The sequence below is a fragment of the Crinia signifera genome, chromosome 7, assembly GCF_055691185.1.
Source record: "Crinia signifera chromosome 7, ASM5569118v1, whole genome shotgun sequence".
NCBI classification, from domain to species: Eukaryota; Metazoa; Chordata; class Amphibia; order Anura; family Myobatrachidae; genus Crinia; species Crinia signifera.
The window spans coordinates 170077499-170099253 of record NC_139223.1 but is presented as its reverse complement, the minus strand read 5'-3'; the positions used below and the strand labels follow the sequence as shown (position 1 = coordinate 170099253).

Here is a 21755-nt window from a genome sequence, read left to right as displayed (position 1 = left end):
TGTGGTAACATGGCTTACAGATGGTGTGCTGTGGTGGTGGTGAGCAGCCACTGCACTCTGTGGTAACACAGATTGCAGATGGTTTGCTGTTGTGGTAAGCAGCCACTGCTCTCTGTGGTAACATGGCTTACATATGGTGTGCTGTCATTTTGAGTGGCCACTGCACTCTGTGGTAATGCAGCCCACTGTTGGGGTCGTGTGAGGGTGAGTGACAGGGAGCAAGGCCTGGGGCAGCATGGGTAGCAGAAACATGAGCGGCACTGACACATGGTTTCCAGCCTAATAGTTACTACCATGAATAAGACTCATCCCAGCAGTATTTTAGAGCATTAAGTGAATGTTGTAAATGACGGGATTGGCCGTACAGTGGAGGCACAGAGCGCACTTTGAGTTGATATTTGTACTAATTGCACCAACCTTTCACAAGACGTGACTGGAACGTGGCCATGCACTGTGGAACGCGCTAAGTGAACCAGTAGCCTCGTGTTCCTCATATTTTACCGAAACCATTATTTTCTCACATAGGTTCGAGTTGCCTGCGCCAATGCACTGGGATATTTGACATATAATCGCACTGCCTACCGCCATCTTCTTACAGAATGCAGAAACAGACCAGCGCTGTACGACCTGCTCCTCCGTCACCTCAGTACAGATGCAAAAATCTCTGCGGCGTTTACAGAGGAGTTTCTAACGCACAGACGTATAGGCCTGCCCTCACTCAGGTAAATGAACGCTTTATAACACAGGAGGGGCTGCATCTATAGACAGACGCTGCCACAGTGCCGGCGACCTGCGGCATCATTCAGAGACAGAGGGCCTAATTCACTGCTGAGCGAATCTGCAGCGGCCAGCGATCAGATAGACGCAGCCTCACTATGGTGAAATCCAGCCATGTGTACGTTCAATCACCTTGCAAAGATAAAAAGTAGCAGGATTTCTTCACTAGAAAACGTAATTGCGGCCCATGTACATGCACAGTTCATCTATAATTGCACAGCAGCGATCTGGTCTGAACTAGGCCCAAACTGCCCAGCACAGAGATACGGGTTTAGCATTTAGGTACTTGTTTCCTAGCACGGCCACAATCGCGGGCATCGTGTGCCTTAACTTTAAGGCACACGATGCCCGCGATTTCCCCATAGACTTCAATGTTAAAATATTTTAACATTGAAGCCTATGCGCGTCCGACGCGATGCCCCCGATTTCTCCATAGGCTTCAATGTTAAAATATTTTAACATTGAAAATGAGTGCATTTAACATAGGTAAAAATGGGAAATGGCCCAATATGGGCCATTTCTCATTGGGTATGGCCCCGGCCTATGTGTGTAAAAAATAATGGCCCCCCATTGTGACCGCCACCCCCACGATTGACACGAGCCCGAAGCGTGGCGAGCGCAGCGAGCCCGCGAGGGGCGGCGGTGCGCGTCCTCCGACCTTTTCATTCCCCTACTATCCACGTCGGCGTGGAGTTGAGAATATATAGTGTGGCGAGGGGACGCGGATACCTGTCAAGCCCACGAGGGGCGTCCCTCGCGGGCTTGACAGGTATCCGCGTCCACTCGCCACGCTTCGGGCTCGCCACACTATACAGTATATTCTCAACTCCACGCCACGGGGTGGCAGACACAATGGGGGCCATTATTTTTTACACACATGCCGGGGCCATAGCCAATGAGAAATGGGCCATATTGGGCCATTTACCTTTTTTTTCTATGTTAAATGTACTCAGTTTCAATGTTAAAATAATTTAACATTGAAGCCTATGGAGACGCGATGGACCCAATTTCTCCATAGGCTTCAATGTTAAATTATTTTAACATTGAAGCCTATGGAGAAATCGGGTACATCGCGTCTGTCGCGTCATGTGCGTTTTGGTATGCACCCGACGCAATTTTTTCCGACACGACCACCACGATAGAAATCGTGGTGGCCGTGCTAGGAAACAAGTACCAGCATTTATGACTGTCTTTGGCTGTCAGAATAAAAGTTTTATTAGTTTGCGAAGGTAGAGGAGCAACTGAAGACTGGAGGAGGAAGTGGGTGTAGGTGCTGAGAGAGGGCGAGTGCAGGAGACTGGAGGAGAAAGGGGTGTAGGTGCTGTGAGAAGCTGCAGAGAGAGGGTGAGTGCAGGAGAATGGAGGAGGAAGTGGGTGTAGGTGCTGAGAGAGGGCGAGTGCAGGAGACTGGAGGAGAAAGGGGGTGTAGGTGCTGTGAGAAGCTGCAGAGAGAGGGTGAGTGCAGGAGACTGGAGGAGGAAGTGGGTGTAGGTGCTGAGAGAGGGCGAGTGCAGGAGACTGGAGGAGAAAGGGGTGTAGGTGCTGTGAGAAGCTGCAGAGAGAGGGTGAGTGCAGGAGACTGGAGGAGGAAGTGGGTGTAGGTGCTGAGAGAGGGCGAGTGCAGGAGACTGGAGGAGAAAGGGGTGTAGGTGCTGTGAGAAGCTGCAGAGAGAGGGTGAGTGCAGGAGACTGGAGGAGGAAGTGGGTGTAGGTGCTGAGAGAGGGCGAGTGCAGGAGACTGGAGGAGAAAGGGGTGTAGGTGCTGTGAGAAGCTGCAGAGAGAGGGTGAGTGCAGGAGACTGGAGGAGGAAGTGGGTGTAGGTGCTGAGAGAGGGCGAGTGCAGGAGACTGGAGGAGAAAGGGGTGTAGGTGCTGTGAGAAGCTGCAGAGAGAGTGAGTGCAGGAGACTGGAGGAGGAAAGGGTGTAGGTGCTGTGAGAAGCTGCAGAGAGAGGACGAGTGCAGGAGACTGGAGGAGGAAGTGGGTGTAGGTGCTGTGAGGGGTGAGTGCAGGAGACTGGAGGAGGAAGGGGTGTAGGTGCGGTGAGAAGCTGCAGAGAGAGGGCGAGTGCAGGAGACTGGAGGAAAGAGAGTAGGTGCTGTGAGAGGGGTGAGTGCAGGAGACTGGAGGAGGAAGGGGTGAAGGTGCTGTGAGGGGTGAGTGCAGGAGACTGGAGGAGGAAGGGGTGAAGGTGCTGTGAGAAGCTGCAGAAAGAGGATGAGTGCAGGAGACTGGAGGAGGAAGGGGCGTAGGTGCTGTGAGAGGCTGCAGAGAGAGGGCGAGTGCAGGAAACTGGAGGAGGAAGAGGCTGTAGGTGCTGTGAGAGGGGTGAATGCAGGAGACTGGAGGAAGGGGTGTAGGTGCTGTGAGAGGCTGCAGAGAGAGGGCGAGTGCAGAAGACTGGAGGAGGAAGGGGTGAAGGTGCTGTGAGAAGCTGCAGAGGGCGAGTGCAGGAGACTGGTGGAGGAAGGGGCATAGGTGCTGTGGGAAGCTGCAGAGAGAGAGCGAGTGCAGGAGACTGGAGGAGGAAGTGGGTGTAGGTGCTGTGAGAGGGGTGAGTGCAGGAGACTGGAGGAAGGGGTGTAGGTGCTGTGAGGCTGCAGAGAGAGGGCGAGTGCAGGAGACTGGAGGAGGAAGGGGGTGTAGGTGCTGTGAGAAGCTACAGAGAGGGCGAGTGCAGGAGAATGGAGGAGGAAGGGGGTGTAGGTGCTGTGAGAGGCTGCAGAGAGGGCGAGGGCAGGAGGAGGGTGTAGGTGCTGTGAGAAGCTACAGAGAGGGCGAGTGCAGGAGAATGGAGGAGGTAGGGGGTGTAGGTGCTGTGAGAGGCTGCAGAGAGGGCGAGGGCAGGAGGAGGGTGTAGGTGCTGTGAGAGGCTGCAGAGAGGGGTGAGTGCAGGAGACTGGAGGAGGAAGGGGGTGTAGGTGCTGTGAGAGGCTGCAGCGAGGGCAGGAGGAGGGGGGTGTAGGTGCTGTGAGAGGCTGCAGAGAGGGCGAGGGCAGGAGACTGGAGGAGGAGGGGGGGTGTAGGTGGCCATGACGTTACTTTATTTGTATAAGGATTTCTGCTTGTTTCCATACAGCTTAGAGGTGAATGGAGGACCCCCGGTCAGCCCGTCAGTATGGAGAGGTGAGAGATTTGTTGTTCCCCTGTTCTGATAGATACATATTACTATTATTATTATTACTAGACCCCCTTTTAGCAGCAGAGCGGAACAGAAGAGTAACTTTGCTCCTGGAACAAACCATGCTGCAATGTGAGGGTGCAGATACATTTACCTGTGCATGCAGGGTAAATACTGGCTGCATTTGCATGTAGTCTACAAATGCTGGACAGCATGATGATTACACTGCAGTATAAGCTGGGTCCATCATAGCATGAGCATGTGGTGTGTGCACCCAATATGTCTGGGAACGTCACCCATACACTGGGTGCATGGACTGCCGACACAGGCGTCACATCTGGGTGGACAAATTCAGGTGCTCGTCCAGCTGTCACGTCAAGCAGCTGATTGATAAGAGTGTTGGTGGACAGGTCGGCTCGTTGTGTATAAAGGCTTAGATTACAGTTAGGACATACCCTTCCCAAATCTACCTCTTTGCACATTACATCTGCCCCCTGCAGGCTTGCTTCCCATAGCCCCAGGTGATAGGCATGGCCTTCGACCATTAATTTTATTGATGGTTTATGGACTATGTAGAATAATTTTGCCATCGATTGAGGGAAACCTTCTAGCCCCCCACCGATGGCACAGCAGAACCAAATATTTATTTTACTTTATTTTGCCAAAGGTACCAGGACACTGAGCATAGCTTTGCCTCTTACACTCTTGAAGCCCCACCCCCTGGTTCTGATTGGTCCAGTCAGTCAATGAAAATGGCCGGAAAACCAAAGATCCATCACTTAGTGTAACAGGCCATTGATGGTAACAGTTATCGCCATCAATAGCAACCATCGATGATGGCCAGCCCTACTTTGAACTGCCTGGCTTCTTATGCACACATCTAGGGATGGCCATGAACCATGGATGAATAATAATCATCGATGGTTTATGGTCGATGTAGAATGGTTTTGCCATCAATGAGGGAGAACCGAATGGTTCCACAAGATAGCTTAGCCACCCAAGAAAGGTAGAAGGAGTGGCAGCCATATTGGGCACATTACATGGGGAAGTTGCATAGTCCAGATGTCTTTATTGTACGGTTCTTATTCAGGGACACAAGCAGATCCGCACAGCAGAGATACAGAGAGTCGCTACGGGAGAAATCATTACAGATCCAAATCCGCAGCCGCCGTCCTGTCACAGAGATCCAGGACAGCCAATGCAGCAGCCACAAGACCCAAGACCACCAATCTGGGACACGTGAAGCCTTTTCAGCAGAAAGTAATGCAATAAAGGTCAAAGCTGTGAATACCATTCATACTTGTTAGTTCATTGGTTAGTGCCAGTAACGGACTGGTCTGTGCATTTACTGTATAACAGGATTTTGGTACTTACCGATAAACCCTTCTCTTGTCACTACTGTCATGGCCAAACTTTTGAGAATGAAACAAGTATTAATTTTCACAGTCTGCTGCCTCTGCAGAATGTCACGAAGAGTGATCAGATAAATTGCAAAGTCCCTTTTTGCCATGACAATTATATTAATCCAAAAATCAACATTTTTCACTGCATTTCAGCCCTGCCACATATCTCATTAACACAGGTGAGAGTGTCGGTGAGGACAAGGCTGGGGATCACTCTGCCATGCTGATTGAGTTAGAACTGGATGCTTTAGAACAGTGATGGCTAACCTTGACGATCCAGCTGTTGTCAAACTACATATCCCAGCATGCCCTGCTACAGTTTTGCTATTTGGCCATGCCAAAACGGATGCAGGGCATGCTGGGATGTGTAGGTCAACAACAGCTGGAGTGTCAAGGTTAGCCATCACTGCTTTAGAATGAGGTGGTGCTTGAAATCATTGTTCTTCCTCTGTTAATAATGGTTACCTGCAAGCAAACACGTGTTACTTTGCACAAAAAGGGCTTCACAGGCAAGGATATTGCTGCTAGTAAGATTGAACCTTAAGCAACCATTTATGGGATCATTAAGAACTTAAGAGGAAGTTCAATAGTTGTGAAGGCGGCTTCATGGCACCCAAGAACACCCAGCAAGAGCTAGGACGGTCTCCTAAAGTTGATTCAGCTGCAGGATCGGGGACCACCATTGCAGAGTTTTCTCAGGATGGTGGCAGCAGGCAGGTGCGAGTGCATCTGCACGCACATTGAGGTGAAGACTTTTGGAGGAAGGGCAGCACGCAATCCCCTTTTCTCCAAGAAAACCATCAGGGACAGACTTATATTCTGCAAATAATGCAGAGGTTGGACTGCTGGGGACTGGGGTAAGGTCACTTTGATGTATCCCCTTTCAGATTGTTCAGTGCATCTGGAAATAAAACACTTATCCGGAGAAGGAAAGGTGAGAACTACCATCAGCTCTGTGTAACCCCAACAGTAAAGCATCCTGAGACCATTCATGTGCGGGGTATGGATCATTGGATAGACAAGCATTAGGTCGACACCACTAGGTTAACATGCAGGTCGACATGGGGTTTTTCACTTTTTTTTTTACCCTAATGTCAACACTGAAATGTAGCACCGCTGCGTTTGCCATGCTTCGGGCACGGTGCCTCACTATTTTATTCTCCCACCACACCCTAGTGGCTGACGGCATGCAGGATCAGGAAGTATAATACAGACTAAAGACAGATTCATTTCATCAGTCATGAGCCTTTATTGACACATTGGTACCAATGATAGAATAGAGGAATATCTTCAGGTCACAGTGGATTAATCCCATTGATAAAACATTCTATGAATAAGAATTGTTCTTTATTCCCTCAGTCACCTAGAACAGTGCCACTCAACCCCAGTCCTCCAGGCCCACCAACAGTACAGGTTTTCAGGCTCACCATACCTTTGTACAGGTGGCTTAATTAGTACCTCAGTCATTTGGATTTATCCCTTTGTGTTCATGAATAATCAATAAAACCAGAATGGTTATGTAGGGTACACACCAGAAGGACCATGATCGTAAGACGATCAGAGGATGGTCGCAGGATCTGCATAGGATCCGATCATGATCTGTACACAGTTGATGGGATCATTTTCAAATCCACTGCAGCAGGTAGGATCTGCCAAACAACCAATGGGGATGCAAATTGGATCAGATCTAAATCATGCTTGATTTGCATGCAATCGGTCAAGATTGTATCGAAATTGGGGGAATTGAGGACAAATGGTTCTGGTGTGTACCCATCATAGTGTGCCTTGAGGGCAGAGTTTGAGTAACAGCGACCTATGGAACCGTTACATAAGAAATGGCCCCATGCGTGGCTGTAGATAATACTGTAGGCCACGGACTTCCCAGGCATGTTGCAGCGTTCCGGGCAGTCAGAGCTGTGCGGACAGTGGATTATCACCACTCCCAGCGGGATTATGGCCAGTCCGTTACACACATCATTAAACTTCTGACATCCGACTCTAAATACATCATATAATGACACACATGTAACCGATCAACTGAAATGAGCCCAGGACAGGAAGGAAATGGGCCCAACATGATTTCCAGATATAACACAGTGCTGCAGTCAGGTGTCGGCCTTATTTCTCTCACCCGACCAACAAAACGCTGCACATCCCGGGGAAGAGAGATTTCCCTGACAGAGGGGGTCAGTTATCCCATCCAGCGAGTAGTACAAGCTTTGCCAGGGACAGCCAGGGGTCCCGGGACATCACAGCATTAGAGATTTAAAACTAGCAAAAATATGGTTGCGGGACCCAACCCTTTACTATACGGAATAGATGGTGGAGTGGATAGTCAAATTGGTGTTCCACCAACCTTGCTACTGCGGGTCACACGGTATGTTCCATTGGTCACATGGTCCAAAGCTACATCCACAGCCTGGGAACTAGCGGCTACCGTGGAAATGCCTTATTGCATTTCCACGGTAGCTGCTAGTTCCCAGGCTGTGGATTTTGTTCCATTGTTCCTGAACACCTTCCAATAACCGCCTCGAACAGGATAACTAGCCACATCACACAGCACGCGGCATCTGACTGGTTCCCTGACCAAGGAGTACTGCAATGCTCCTACCCAGTCACCAGGCCTCTGCCCACTACCAAATCTCTGGCATGTGACGGAACAGGATCCTCCCAGCATCAATGTGCAGCAACTACATCTGCAGCAGCACCGTGACGCTGTGCGTGGTCAAAAGGGAGGGGGGGGGGGGGGGGGGGCTATGGGACAGGAGTGTGAATGTGAGCGCAGCCAGCAGCACACAGTCTGGCAGCAGGTTTTGTTAGAGTGGAATCTGGTTGCTATGGGCAACATCCCAGCTTAGTAAATTTATATGACAGACTGCAGCATTCTGCCAAATGTAGAACCATGGGGGAATAGCCTGAAACATGAATTAGGAATAACATAAAAAAAAAAATAAAAAAATATTTGCTTCAAGTTTCACCGTTGAACTTTAACCCCTTCACGACATATGACGTATATATACGTCATATGTCGGTTGCGGGGGAATCAAGCCAGCTCACGGAGTGAGCTGGCTTGAAAGAGAGCAGGTAATGGCTGTATATTACAGCCAGGTCCCTGCTCTCACGGCCACGAGCGGCGAGTTCGCCGATCGTGGCCGTTTAACCCTTTAAGCACCGCGGGCAAAGCGCCCGCAGTGCTTAAATAGCTGATCGGAGGGGGGGCGCCCCCCTCCGGCGCCGATCGGGGCCCCCCGCAGCGAGATCGGAGGGTGCCGATCGGTTGCCATGGTAGCCAGGGGTCTAATGTAGACCCCTGTGCCGGCCGTGTATGCATACCTATTACATCCTGCCTCAGGCAGGATGTAATAGGAAGTGCATAAAATCACTACGTTCAGCCATAGAGCTCTATGGCTGAACCTAGTACAGGCGATCGCGCCCCCTAGTGGTCAAGTACACTAGGGGGCCTTGTAGCAAAAGTAAAAAAAAAAAAAAAAAAAAAGTTTAAAAATAAAAAAAAAAATAAAAAAATATTAAAAGTTCAAATCACCCCCCTTTCCCCATTTCCCAAATAAAAGTAAATAAAAAATAAAAAAAATAAACATATTTGGTATCGCCGCGTTCCTAAAAGTCCGATCTATTAAAATATAACATTAGTTATCCCGCACGGTTAAAGGCGTAAACGGAAAATAATCCCCAACGCCAAAACTACGTTTTTTGGTCGCATCGCGTACCCAAAAAAAAATAACTAAAAGAGATCAGAAAGTTGCCCATATCCCATAATGGTATTAATTAAAAAGTACACTTCAGCCCGCAAAAAATGAGCCCTCACCCAGGTCCGTAGGTGGAAAAATAAAAAAGTTATAAGCCGCAGAACATGGCGACGCAACGCAAATTAGAAAAACCGTAAAAGTTGTGATTTTTTTTTTTAGTGGTAAAACATAACGAAAACTATATAAGTTTGGTATCACCAGAATCGTAACGACCCATAGAATAAAGATAACCCATCATTTTAAATGAACTATGAACTAAAAAAAAACCGTAACCAGCGCAAAATTGTGCAATGGCGGTTTTTTTTTTTTTACCCCACATTGAATTATTTCCTGATTCCCCAGAATATTATACGGTATAGTAAATGGTACCATTACAAAGTACAACTTGTCCCGCAAAAAAAAAGCCCTCATGTGTCTATATAGCCGGAAAATTAAAAAAGTTACGCTTATTTGAATGCAAGGAGGAAAAAAAAAAAAAAAATTACCTTAAAAGGCAATGTCGTGAAGGGGTTAAATAAATCTAAAACATTCTGAGGGGTAGAAGTATTATTGCAGCGCTGATCGTACCGTCATAGCGGGAAGCAATAACGCTGAGATTAGGTCAACAGTAATTGGTCGACATGGGTCATTCGGTCAACAACAGTGAAAACATCGACATGGTCTTTTTTTTTTTTTTTTTTTAAATCCCGAATGTCTACACAGTCAACATAAACGCTAAAACGTACCAGCGCTGTGCGTCGGGCACTATTTTATTCTCCCACCATGCCCTAGTGGATGGTAGGGCATGAAAAACCGCCTGTCGGCTCAAAAAGAAAAAACCCCATGTTGACCTTTTGACTGTCGATCTTCCCCATGTCAACCTAATGACCCTGTCGACCTAAAGTCATGACGACCTAGTGGTGTCGACCTACTTGGTGGTGATCCAATGACAATCAACAGAACGCTAGTATAGACCAATGCTGTACTAGACATCCTGGCCGGTCCCGATGGGTATACGGCCAGAACCTTGCAGATAAACGCGAGATCTCATGGGCACTTTACTCTGATGGACGCGGGCGCTGGTCAGTGCATATAACGACAGCTGATCCTGTCAGTAGGGGAAACAATAAACAAGAAGCCGCAATAGTGGCCTATTGTTAGCTGCAGGAATACCGTTGCTATAAAAGTGTATGGCCATGCAGACATCAATAGAAAAGGACGGACGGGACATCTTCGCGCTAAACATTAGTGATAATTGTGCTAAATTAAGCACAATTTTCATATATCGACAAATAATACATTTGCCCCTCAGTCATTTTGACACTTTCACGATTAGCATTTTATAGGTCTCCTACATTATAGGAGAGAGATCTCCCTTAGAACAATAATTACATACTGTAAAAATACTGTACTAGATCTATGCTATAGCCTCTGATATAATCCTCATATACATCATCAAAAATATCTACAAATAATTTAATGAAGGTAGGGTAGGTTTACAATAAAGACCGGCCTACAGTCACTCAGCCCCAGCCGCGTTGGACCGGCCTACAGTCACTCAGCCCAGCCGTGTTATGAGCCTGTTTCAGACGCAATCACTATTGTGCAAAGTTGCCGTTGTCTGAGAGTAGATGCAGCCTGGACAGAAAAATAAAACCCAGCGCAAATCTGCCAATGAATTGCAAAACTATCACACATCGCTATCCACCTGCAATTCCCGAACCATCGAATGGTTTTCCAAGTCTGTGCAAATTTGGGCTGATCAAGGGCGGTGCTGACATCACAGACCCACCGCAACGCCTGGATGCACCTGTTTTTTCCTTGACAGTCACAGAAAATGTCCAGTTACCACCCCCCAAAAAACAGCTTCCCGTCAGTCAACCTCCGGCCACATTGTATTTTCGGTCGCTATTCAGGCTCAAGCGTGCGCAGATATTCGATAATCGCTCGATTTGCTAAAACGCAATCAGGCCCTACGGGCGTCAGACGCGGTTCCTCATACAACATATTATACAGCACAAAAAAGAATACCACATACACAACAGACGGCTTCCAGGTCACAATATAGAGGGAAGCGATTTGCAGGACTACTCTGTATAACTACACATGGTGCAGTCAATTATTATTCATTGGGAACGGCTCTTCTGCTTTACTCAGTGTACCATAAATATACAAACAGTATTGGCTCTAAGATGAGCTGATTAATTAGTTCAGCTTGTGCTTTGGGGAACGGAAAATTTACAGGAAAGGGGGGGGGGGGGGCGGAGAACCGCAGCACGCTTACAGGACAGGGGGCAGAGACCTGCAGCATGTTTACAGGAGGGGAACCACAGCACGCTTACAGGACAGGGGGAACAGAGAACCGCAGCATGCTTACAGGACAGGGGGACGGGAACCACAGCACACTTACAGGAGGGAGAACGGAGAACCACAGCACGCTTACAGGAGGAGAACAGAGAACCACAGCATGCTTACAGGAGGGAGAACAGAGAACCACAGCATGCTTACAGGAGGGGGAACAGAGAACCACAGCACGCTTACAGGAGGGGGAACAGAGAACTGCCGCACGCTTACAGGACAGGGGGCAGAGAACTGCCGCACGCTTACAGAAAGGGGGGGGGGTGAACCACAGCACGCTTACAGGAGGGGGAACAGAGAACCGCAGCACGCTTACAGAAGGGGGGGTGGTGAACCACAGCACGCTTACAGGAGGGGGAACGGAGAACCGCAGCACGCTTACAGAAGGGGGGGGGTGGTGAACCACAGCACGCTTACAGGAGGGAGAACGTAGAACCACAGCATGCTTACAGGAGGGTGAACAGAGAATCGCAGCACGCTTACAGAAGGGGGGGTGGTGGTGAACCACAGCACACTTACAGGAGGGAGAACGTAGAACCACAGCATGCTTACAGGATGGGAACAGAGAATCGCAGCATGCTTACAGGAGGGGGGGGGGGGTGAACCACAGCACGCTTACAGGAGGGGGAACGGAGGTGCACCACAGCACGCTTACAGGAGGGAGAATGGAGAACCACAGCATGCTTACGGGGAACGCTGAGCTACTAGAAGCCTCTGGACATTCCTAGTCTGTAGAATATCTATGCGCTATATAAATAAAACTCTAAATAAAAAAGTGTAAACTTGTTGCTAACTTCCAGAAGCCAGAAATTCAAGTAAAATAGGCCAGCATCCGGTCCGTGGATACTTGTAATGTCCTCTTCACCCAGACAAGCAATGCCAGAGCTTACCGCACGTGGGCACGCACGGCCTGTGCGCATTAAGTGCAGATTGTGTCACCAGGACACGATGGGGCACTCTGATCCAGAGCGAGCGGAACCGCAGCAACGTCACATAGCTTCTATGTCACTTATACACACAGAGGAAGAACCCAGCCAGCAGGGGGAGCAAGTTCAGCATGAGAAGCCACAGGGTCACTACCAGGTTAGAGGACCGAGAACAGACATCTGAAATAAAAGTGGAGAGATGGAATTACATGATGGGGGTCTTACAGACTGGAGACATGGATGCAGTAGTGCCAGCTAATCCCCATTCCTCCCCCCCCCCCCCCCCCTGCGATTACAGTTTCTGTCTCCGCCTCTTATGCTGGCGCTATATAACCGTATATGAATAATTGTAATAACTGACGGTAATTGGTATCCTACCAGCCGGCAATTTAAACCCAAGGTTCTACTGCAGAGTCAAAGCAAACGGTGCAGAACGCTCACACACAGCAAACCCCAATATCTGACTGTACCCCACATCAGGTATAATAAAATCCACCCCCACTGGACCATACATACAGGGGCAGACCATGAAAACACACACACACACACACACACACACACACACACTACAATTTGATTGGATGACTAAGAATTGAATTTGGAATCTAGGCGTAATATTGCTGCATATGGGATACAAATGACCGTGATCCCAGAGTGAAATCCTCGCAGAGATGATCGCCGTCATGTGATACATACGGAGGACAGTATACCGACACTGCCATCTCAGAGGAAGGATTCTAGACAGAAGTCAGATGCGTGTACTTAACCCCCAACCGTTGGCGTTTCTATAATGGGTGCACTGTGCAAAGTACACACGGGCACCTGAGCCAAAAGGGGCCAACACCACACCCTCCTCGGATATCCTGGCGCATGCGCAGGGCTGAATTTAGTCTTCAGAAAGTGGCAGGCGCCATGTTTCATTAGACTTGTGCATGCACTGTAGACTCTACAGTGGAGAGGAGGGGGCCCACCCAGAGTCTGCACACTGGCCCCCGCCCCTCTTAAAGCGCCATTGCTGCCTAAACCCAGCACCACAGCATAACCCCGCCACCTAAACCTATCACCACAGCATACACCCGCCCTGCCCGTCCACCCACCCCCCCCCCTCCCCCCCCTCCCCCCCCACTACCACTGCCTCCATACTTGCCTATCGAGCTGCTGGTATCCTGATGGCAGTCGGGATGCCGGCATCGTTCTACAGAAAGCAGTCATCCTGCCCGCACCCCCGCTGTCATCACCCTCTCTGGCATCTGCCTAGCCATCATTCATTTATATTTCTGGGTAGACGTGTTCACGTCCCCATTATTCGGTCACGGTTCCCTATCACCCAGGCCCACCATTGCTCTCCACAGCCCTGGACCATACAGATTTTTGGCTGCACACATATAGGATGAATATCCTCCCTTGTAACACCCAGAACAATTTACCTAAAGGGGTAGATCTGGTCCGGTTGTCTACCGGCGGCTCTCGTTCTGGTGGGCAGAAGTCACAGAAGTCCGAGCACGACGGGCATATTAGGTTCCCCTCATAGTACCAGCCATTGATCTGGGCGCTGACTGTAAGCACCTGCCCTGCCCTGGTGCACAGGTAGGGGTACTCTTCCACCCTAACCTGCAGGCCGTCCGGGGTGCAGCTGACCTGTGGAGGAGATATGGAGGGAACATTATTACCCAGAACCCTGCAGTCCGCGAGGTGTGACACAAGCTGATGTGAAATATATGCAATATGATCCAACGCGACAATGTAGCCACTGGTGGTAAAACGATACCGGTGAATAATGATTAAACCCGTCCATTCCTGGGGGCTCATCCCATTTACATAGCGGCTTGTTCCTATTATAGCTCACACAAATCATGTCCTCCTATGTGAGAGTCCATACACCCCTACGGCCTGCGTTGTGCACATACCCTCTGGAAGTTACATAAAGGGCAATTCTGTCATTTGTTATTGTCCATTCATTCCAATTGAAGCATGCGCCGTATATCCTGGTGACACGATGCACCGATCACTTGTTCCCTGTCCAGTTACTCCCTACTGAAGAGCGATTAAAGCACAATGTCCCTGGTGCGCCCAATCACATCCAGCCGGCCAATACCACTTGTTGGCACAAAAAGAAAGTGATAAACCCATGTCGACCTTTTGAATATTAGCCTAGCCATTATTGACCCCATGCTTGTGTCAACCTTCCATCCATGTCGATGGAACAACCACATACCATAAACGTGTGATCGGGAATAAAGAAGTGTAGAAGGAAATTTGGGGGTTTTTTTTTGAAGGTCGCAACTAGTTTTTTTGTCATTTTTTTCCCAACTTGTATAAATACCCTAACAAAACACAATAACAAGGTTTCAAAATGTACTACAAAGTACTCAGCACATTTGTTATGGAAGACAGGTGGCGCTTGTTCCTTAAATCTGCGGATGATTAGCTCCACCCATCAACAGCAAAGTGCAAAAATTAAATTGACCTTATCCCCACCGGCACTAATCAACGCCCCTTGCGGCCACCCACTGCCTCCCGCGTGGACTATAAACCACTAGTCTTATTCAGTACTTCATTGGGGTTCCGGATGGTTTTGCCACGTGTAGATTACGCACTACAGAACCACATACAGCTCACCCCCAATATGGCTGTGATCTGATATTGCGCGTGGATTATTTGTTAATAGGAGCGCACATCACAGAACTTGTGGCTAATGAGATCCCACCCTAAGAAGCTAGAACAGGTAACGACTGCAGCTATGTACCTGGTAACAGCCGCTCCCCCAGTCCGGATAACTCATCCGCTTCGTCGTCTGCTTCGTACACTTATCCATCACAAACGGCGACTGCTGCGCCAGGCAGGCAGAGTCCGGGCCGTACTTCTCCGCGCCGTAGTTCTTGGAAGAGGCTGAGAAAGAAAAGGGGACAAGAACATTTCATTAGATAGGATTATGGAAAAGGTGACATTTGCAATTATTGATAGCTGCAGTGTAAAGGTGCGTCCACGCAGGCAAAAATCGCTGGCAATAGCTGAGCGACCATATTGCCAGCGATTGATCATCGGGTGCGCTCTCCCGTTTACAGCCCCCTTATGGTCGCTGGTCGGAGGAGAATGCTCCTCCGACCAGCGACTTCCCTTGCCTCTTCTCCCGGCAGTGTGCCATCTCTGGTTACTGATGGAAATCGGACACTGAGCAATATATAGCCAGCGATCATATTGCCCCGTGTGTATACAGCTTTAGACTCTGGGATATTCTACATGTGGCCCTCCAGATTCTGTAGAACTACACAACCCAGCATGCCCGACAGCAAGTCCTAGTTGTAAACCAAAATAATTTATTATACACAACATTTTTTATTTGAATTTATATAACAAATGTGAGCGACGCTGGGATTTATAGTGAATATTTTGCGCCTCTCTCAGAGTTTTTGGCCCACAAAGGGTTAAAGATGTGTAATCACATTTCCCAGAGCACCGAGAGAGAAGTTCAGCTAGCAAAAGCAATGCTCGGTTCTGCAGGGTCGGGACGGAGCTTAGTAATTAGCACTCCCAGGAGAGTTCATTCGCTGGGCGCTAGATAACGGATGAGCAGGGCGCTAGATAACGGATGAGCAGGGCGCTAGATAACGGATGAGCAGGGCGCTAGATAACGGATGAGCAGGGCGCCAGATACCGGATGAGCAGGGCGCTAGATAAAGGATGAGCAGGGCGCTAGATAAAGGATGAGCAGGGCGCTAGATAACGGATGAGCAGGGCGCTAGAACAGCTACGCGCCGGCCGGACGGACCTGGCTGGTTCTGAGACATGGTGCAGTCTGAGCTTCTCTGATATTCGCCACTCAGATACCAACTGAACTCCTGGGTGAATGGGCAGAAGTCCGCGATCTCCACCGCACCGCCGTAGTAAGGAAGGTCCTCCGTCCGGACTCCGGGAATGTCATCAAAGTACTGGAAGATAATGAAAGAACAGACGTATATAACAGCGATACGCACCAGACGCAGCATCGTATAGGAAACGCGCGCATTTATTTCCACATAGGGTTTGTTGCTTTGTAGGTCTTAGTTGGGGTGTTATAATGTAGCTACATGGCTACCTCTGAAAATGATTTAGCAAAGTATAGGAAAGCATTAAATCCCTGACCTCTTCCTTCCGTCACAGAACGCCACTAAATGTATCCACGCAGCGGTCATTTTACAGCTCGACTTCTGCAACCTTCTCGTCATCGTCCTTCCCCCTTCTCCTCGTGCACTCCTCCAATCTGCGATCAGTGCTGCAGCTTAACTCATCTTCCTCTCCCATAATCTGCACTGGCTCCCCTTCCCCTACAGAATCCACTTCACCCTCACATGCGAGGCCCTCTCCTACTCCACTGCTCCATACATCGTAAACCTCATCGCTGTACATACTCTGGGGTAGGGGGGGCAGCGCAGTACCCAATACTCTGGAGGGGGGGCAGCGCAGTACCCAATACTCTGGGGAAGGGGGGGGGGGGTGCAGTACCCAATACTCGGAGGGGGGGGGGGGCGCAGTACCCAATACTCTGGAGGGGGGGCAGCGCAGTACCCAATACTCTGAAAGGGAAGGCAGCGCAGTACCCAATACTCTGGAGGGGGGCAGCGCAGTACCCAATACTCTGGAGGGGGGGCAGCGCAGTACCCAATACTCTGGAGGGGGGGCAGCGCAGTACCCAATACTCTGGAGGGGGGTGGCAGCGCAGTACCCAATACTCTGGAGGGGGGTGGCAGCGCAGTACCCAATACTCTGAAAGGGAAGGCAGCGCAGTACCCAATACTCTGAAAGGGAAGGCAGCGCAGTACCCAATACTCTGGAGGGGGGGCAGCGCAGTACCCAATACTCTGGAGGGGGGGGCAGCGCAGTACCCAATACTCTGGAGGGGGGGCGGCAGCGCAGTACCCAATACTCTGGAGGGGGGCAGCGCAGTACCCAATACTCTGAAAGGGAAGGCAGCGCAGTACCCAATACTCTGGAGGGGAGGCAGCGCAGTACCCAATACTCTGGAGGGGGGGCAGCGCAGTACCCAATACTCTGGAGGGGGGGCAGCGCAGTACCCAATACTCTGGAGGGGGGGGGGCAGCGCAGTACCCAATACTCTGGAGGGGGGGGCAGCGCAGTACCCAATACTCTGGAGGGGGGGGCAGCGCAGTACCCAATACTCTGGAGGGGGGGGGGGGCAGCGCAGTACCCAATACTCTGGAGGGGGGGGGCAGCGCAGTACCCAATACTCTGGAGGGGGGGGCAGCGCAGTACCCAATACTCTGGAGGGGGGGCAGCGCAGTACCCAATACTCTGGAGGGGGGGCAGCGCAGTACCTGATACTCCAGGGGGGGGGAAGCAGCGCAGTACCCAATACTCTGGAGGGGGGCAGTGCAGTACCTGATACTCCGGGGGGAGGCTCCTGGGGAACTTCTGTAAGTTACAGATCGCCACAGCCCTCTGGTCCTGCCTGCAGGTCAGTTTTAAAGGGTTGCTCTTGAGCGTGTCACAGAACGGGCTGACACTCTGGTTCCTACAAACAAGGAGACTGTTTACACCCCATCTGAGACACACAGAGATGGCACGGCACACGTGGGCACATCCTTACATCATGGCCTGCCGCTTAATCCAGAACTTGCAGCTTTTCATGACAAAGTCGCAGCCCTTGCCCCGGCCCCAGTCCAGCCTCTGTGCCATGCTGTAATTGGCGCGGTACCAGCTGAAATAACAGAACTCAACGTCAGTCTCATCGCGCACCTGTCACAAAGGGAGAACATCACATATCCCAGTAACAATGTACTTAATGTATAGGTTATGGCGGTCTGGGAGGGATCCTATAGTGGAACATATGCGGGATATCGGCAGTAAGAACACAGACAGCGGCTTCCAGAGAATCCTGCCAGTGAGGTAAGTGATTAGCTTGTGTCTGCCCCCCCCCCCAACCTTTTCCCCATCAATGCCTAACATTTGTACCCTGTACCCCAAACGTAACCCCCCATTATAGCCTTACCCTAACCCCCATCAAGCAGCCTAACCCTCCCCACAGAAGCCTAACCCTAAGCCCCCCCTAGTGACTATCCCTAAACCCCCCCCAGCAGCCTAACCGTCCCCCCCTAGTGACTATCCCTAAAACTCCCCCCAGCAGCCTAAGCCTATATCCCCCCTAATGCCTAAACCTCCCCCCAGCAGCATAACCCAAAGTCACCCCTAGTGCCTAACCCTCCCCCCAGAAGCCTAACCCTAAGCCTCCCCTAGTGACTATCACTAACCCCCCCCCCCCCAGCAGCCTAACCCTATATCCCCCCTAATGCCTAACCCTCCCCCCCAGAAGCCTAACCCTAAGCCCCTCATAGTGACTATCCCTAAAACTCCCCCCCCAGCCTAACCCTAAATTCCCCATAATGCCTGACCCTCCCCCCCCCCCCCCCCCAACAGCATAACCCTAAGTTTCCCCTAGTACCTAACCCTAAAAAGACCACCCTTCCCCAGTGCCCAACCCTAACACCCCCCTCGTGGCCTAACCCAATATAATTGCAATTGGCATGTCAGCAGTTGCCACCATGGCATTGTCATCTCCAGTGATTCCGGTCCTAGTGTTCTGCCCGAGATTCCGGCATCGGTATTCTGACCGTCGGGTGCTAACCACATCCCACCTATATCATATACCTAGTACAAGGTGGGTTGGATACGGAGAACTATTATACGGGTAATCTCTGGCAACACACGCAACCCTAAGGGTCACCATTCCGGAATATTCTATATTGCATACTCTTGTACCTCTATGGTGCCACAAATAGAATCGGATACAGTATAAAGAACGAGGTTCTGCGCCTCTGTTACTATTTTCTGTATTCCCCATAGGGCACTGCAGCTCTACAATGACAGCTGAAGACCCCCACATTCACTTATTGGCGATAGGTAGCGCCCCCTGGTGTGCGCCATATGAAATGCAAAGCTGTAAAAACAAATATTCTGAATGATCCTTTTATGTACAGGGGATAGAACTTCTCAGGAACCCTGCAATAGGACCTTCCTCTAGCAGATTATCAGTCCATGCTCACCCTGTATCCTCCATTAGCGCCAAGGTGATCCTGGAGAACACTCGGTTCTGTGTGTGGGAGCCGGTCATTGCTTCATTCTGCGGAGATGGGAACACTGAGTATAGGAAGGGACAGAGCACGTGGCCGGGTAACGGGATCACAGCGAGAGGATGATTAATAACAGACCTCCAGCAGCCTCTTCTCCCAGTGGTTCAGCTCTGTTCCCATCCCACCCTGGTTCTCAAGCTCCATTCCCTCCAGAATTGGGCAGTTGAAATGTTTCCGCACTTCTGCCTGAGCACAGAATGGAAAATAAACACAAGGATGTATTACACGACCGGGGCGAACTGTGCGCGTGGAAGAGGGACTGGGGCTGCTACACGACCGGAGCGAACTGTGCGCGTGGAAGAGGGAATGGGGCTGCTACACGACCGGAGCGAACTGTGCGCGTGGAAGAGGGACTGGGGCTGCTACATGAACGGAGCAAACTGTGCGCGTGGAAGAGGGAACGGGGCTGCTACACGACCGGAGCGAACTGTGCGTGTGGAAGAGGGACTGGGGCTGCTACACGACCGGAGCGAACTGTGCGCGTGAAAGAGGGAACAGGGCTGCTACACGACCGGAGCGAACTGTGCGTGTGGAAGAGGGACTGGGGCTGCTACACGACCGGGGCGAACAGTGCGCGTGGAAGAGGGACTGGGGCTGCTACACGACCAATGTGACTTGTGCGCATGGAATAGGGACGGGGGCTGCTACACGACAAATGTGACCTGTGCGTGTGAAAGAGGAACTGGGCTGCTTCCCAACCTGTGCGCATGAAAGAGGGACGGGGGGCTTCTACACGACCGGGGCGAACTGTGCGCGTGAAAGAGGGACAAGGGCTGCTACATGACCAATGCCACCTGTGGGCATGGAATAGCGACAGGGGCTGCTACACGACCAAGGCCACCTGTGGGCATGGAATAGGGACGGGGGCTGCTACACGACCAAGGCCACCTGTGGGCATGGAATAGGGACGGGGGCTGCTACACGACCAAGGTGACCTGTGCGCGTGGAAGAGGTACAGGGGCTGCTACACAACTTGTGCGTGTGAAAGGAGCGGGGGCTGCTACACAACCAAGGAGAACTGTGCGCGTGGAAGAGGGACGGGGGCTGCTACACAACCTGTGCGCCTGGAAGAGGGACAGGGGCTGCTACACAACCTGTGCGCCTGGAAGAGGGACGGGGGCTGCTACACAACCTGTGCGCCTGGAAGAGGGACGGGGGCTGCTACACAACCTGTGCGCCTGGAAGAGGGACGGGGGCTGCTACACAACCTGTGCGCCTGGAAGAGGGACGGGGGCTGCTACACAACCTGTGCGCCTGGAAGAGGGACGGGGGCTGCTACACTTTGAAGATCCGCTAGGAGCAGTCGCTATTGGGCCCGCAGCTGATGGTATAAAATGTACACTGTCCTTTGTACTATGGAGACTCACTGTGACTCTGGGCGTGACCAGCAGGAACACGCTATGTTGAACCGTTCCGGGGCCCCTGACATCCCAGCTCCTGCTCACAGTGCGTACAACTCTATCGCTCCACTGATAAACACCGAGGCTGTAACAGGAGAGATCGCAACACGTTATTTTGTGTATATTCTGTGACGTCCTAACGAGAGAACGGTGGATACTCACCTCTCATTAAATACCGGGAGACCATTCATGTAGCGCGGTGTCAGGGGCTCGCCATTATCGTCATAATATAACGCAAAAAGTCCTGCGGAGAACCCCTAGAACAGCAAATCATCAGGTTCAGCAACAGAGTTTTTCCACCAACAACGTCAGGTAACAAATATTACTGTATCATATACACCTTTTTAACAAAGAGATGCCGACACATGGTAACTGACACGCGATTACCGACACGTGGTTAATGCACGGCTGATTTCCACAATAATCACTGGTAAAACCAAACATTCCAGCTACACATACAACGCTGTGCACAGAACCCACTTACCAAGGCGTGAATAATCTCGTGTTCCACGGTGGATAACATGCCAGCGAACTCCTGCGGCTGTGTGGAAATCATGTTGGGACACAAGTTGGCATATCCGGCTATTGGCCTAATAGAAGAAATAAGGCGTGTATTAACACAGACATCATGTTTGTACACTAGGGTGCTCCACGCATGGACCCACTGCACTGCGTCACAGATATCTGTACCAATGTGTGCCAGGTATCCGATGTGACTACAACAGCGGCACTCTCTCGGAGCTCGTCAGCACCAACCTGTGCTCGCTCAAAGCCCAACCGAGGAACCCCAGGGAGTGCAGATTACCAGTCTGGTGCCTGGGGGGGGGGGGGGATCTCTACCATTCACACCTGGCGATGGGTAACCTCTGCACAGAATACGCTTAATAATAGGGGGGGGTG

The 21755-nt window shown here is 50.7% G+C and overlaps 2 protein-coding genes across 5 annotated transcripts in view; one reads left to right on the top strand and one right to left on the bottom strand.

Moving 5' to 3' along the window:
- ANKAR (ankyrin and armadillo repeat containing) overlaps positions 1-5191 on the top strand; it is a 43824-nt gene extending 38633 nt beyond the window's left edge. For all 4 annotated transcript variants that reach the window (XM_083154332.1, XM_083154331.1, XM_083154333.1 and 1 more), the window contains 3 exons: positions 526-722; positions 3857-3903; positions 4989-5191. In XM_083154332.1, the coding sequence (XP_083010458.1) occupies positions 526-722; positions 3857-3903; positions 4989-5170 (426 nt within the window). In that variant the 3' untranslated portion in view covers positions 5171-5191. The remainder of the gene's footprint in view (positions 1-525; positions 723-3856; positions 3904-4988) is intronic.
- Positions 5192-6530: 1339 nt separating this feature from the next.
- On the bottom strand, positions 6531-21482 carry LMLN (leishmanolysin like peptidase). The gene is made up of 11 exons (XM_083154330.1): positions 21340-21482; positions 21018-21112; positions 20823-20940; positions 19534-19641; positions 19369-19445; positions 17916-18026; positions 17708-17840; positions 16101-16260; positions 15078-15220; positions 13759-13969; positions 6531-12511 (listed from the first exon to the last, which is right to left on the bottom strand). Exons 1-11 carry the CDS (start codon positions 21409-21411, stop codon positions 12411-12413), a joined length of 1329 nt encoding a protein of 442 aa, XP_083010456.1. The 5' UTR covers positions 21412-21482; the 3' UTR covers positions 6531-12410.
- Between the last annotated feature and the right edge of the window lie 273 nt (positions 21483-21755).

Excerpts from the sequence above, each read along its gene's own strand:
- LMLN (XM_083154330.1), bottom strand. The coding sequence starts at position 21,411 with ATGATTTCCACACAGCCGCAGGAGTTCGCTGGCATGTTATCCACCGTG. Across the intron at positions 18,027-19,368 it reads GCGCTAATGGAGGATACAGG|CTGGTACCGCGCCAATTACA; the intron begins GTGAGCATGGAC and ends CTGTTATTTCAG. Across the intron at positions 12,512-13,758 it reads GACCAGATCTACCCCTTTAG|ATGTCTGTTCTCGGTCCTCT; the intron begins GTAAATTGTTCT and ends CTTTTATTTCAG.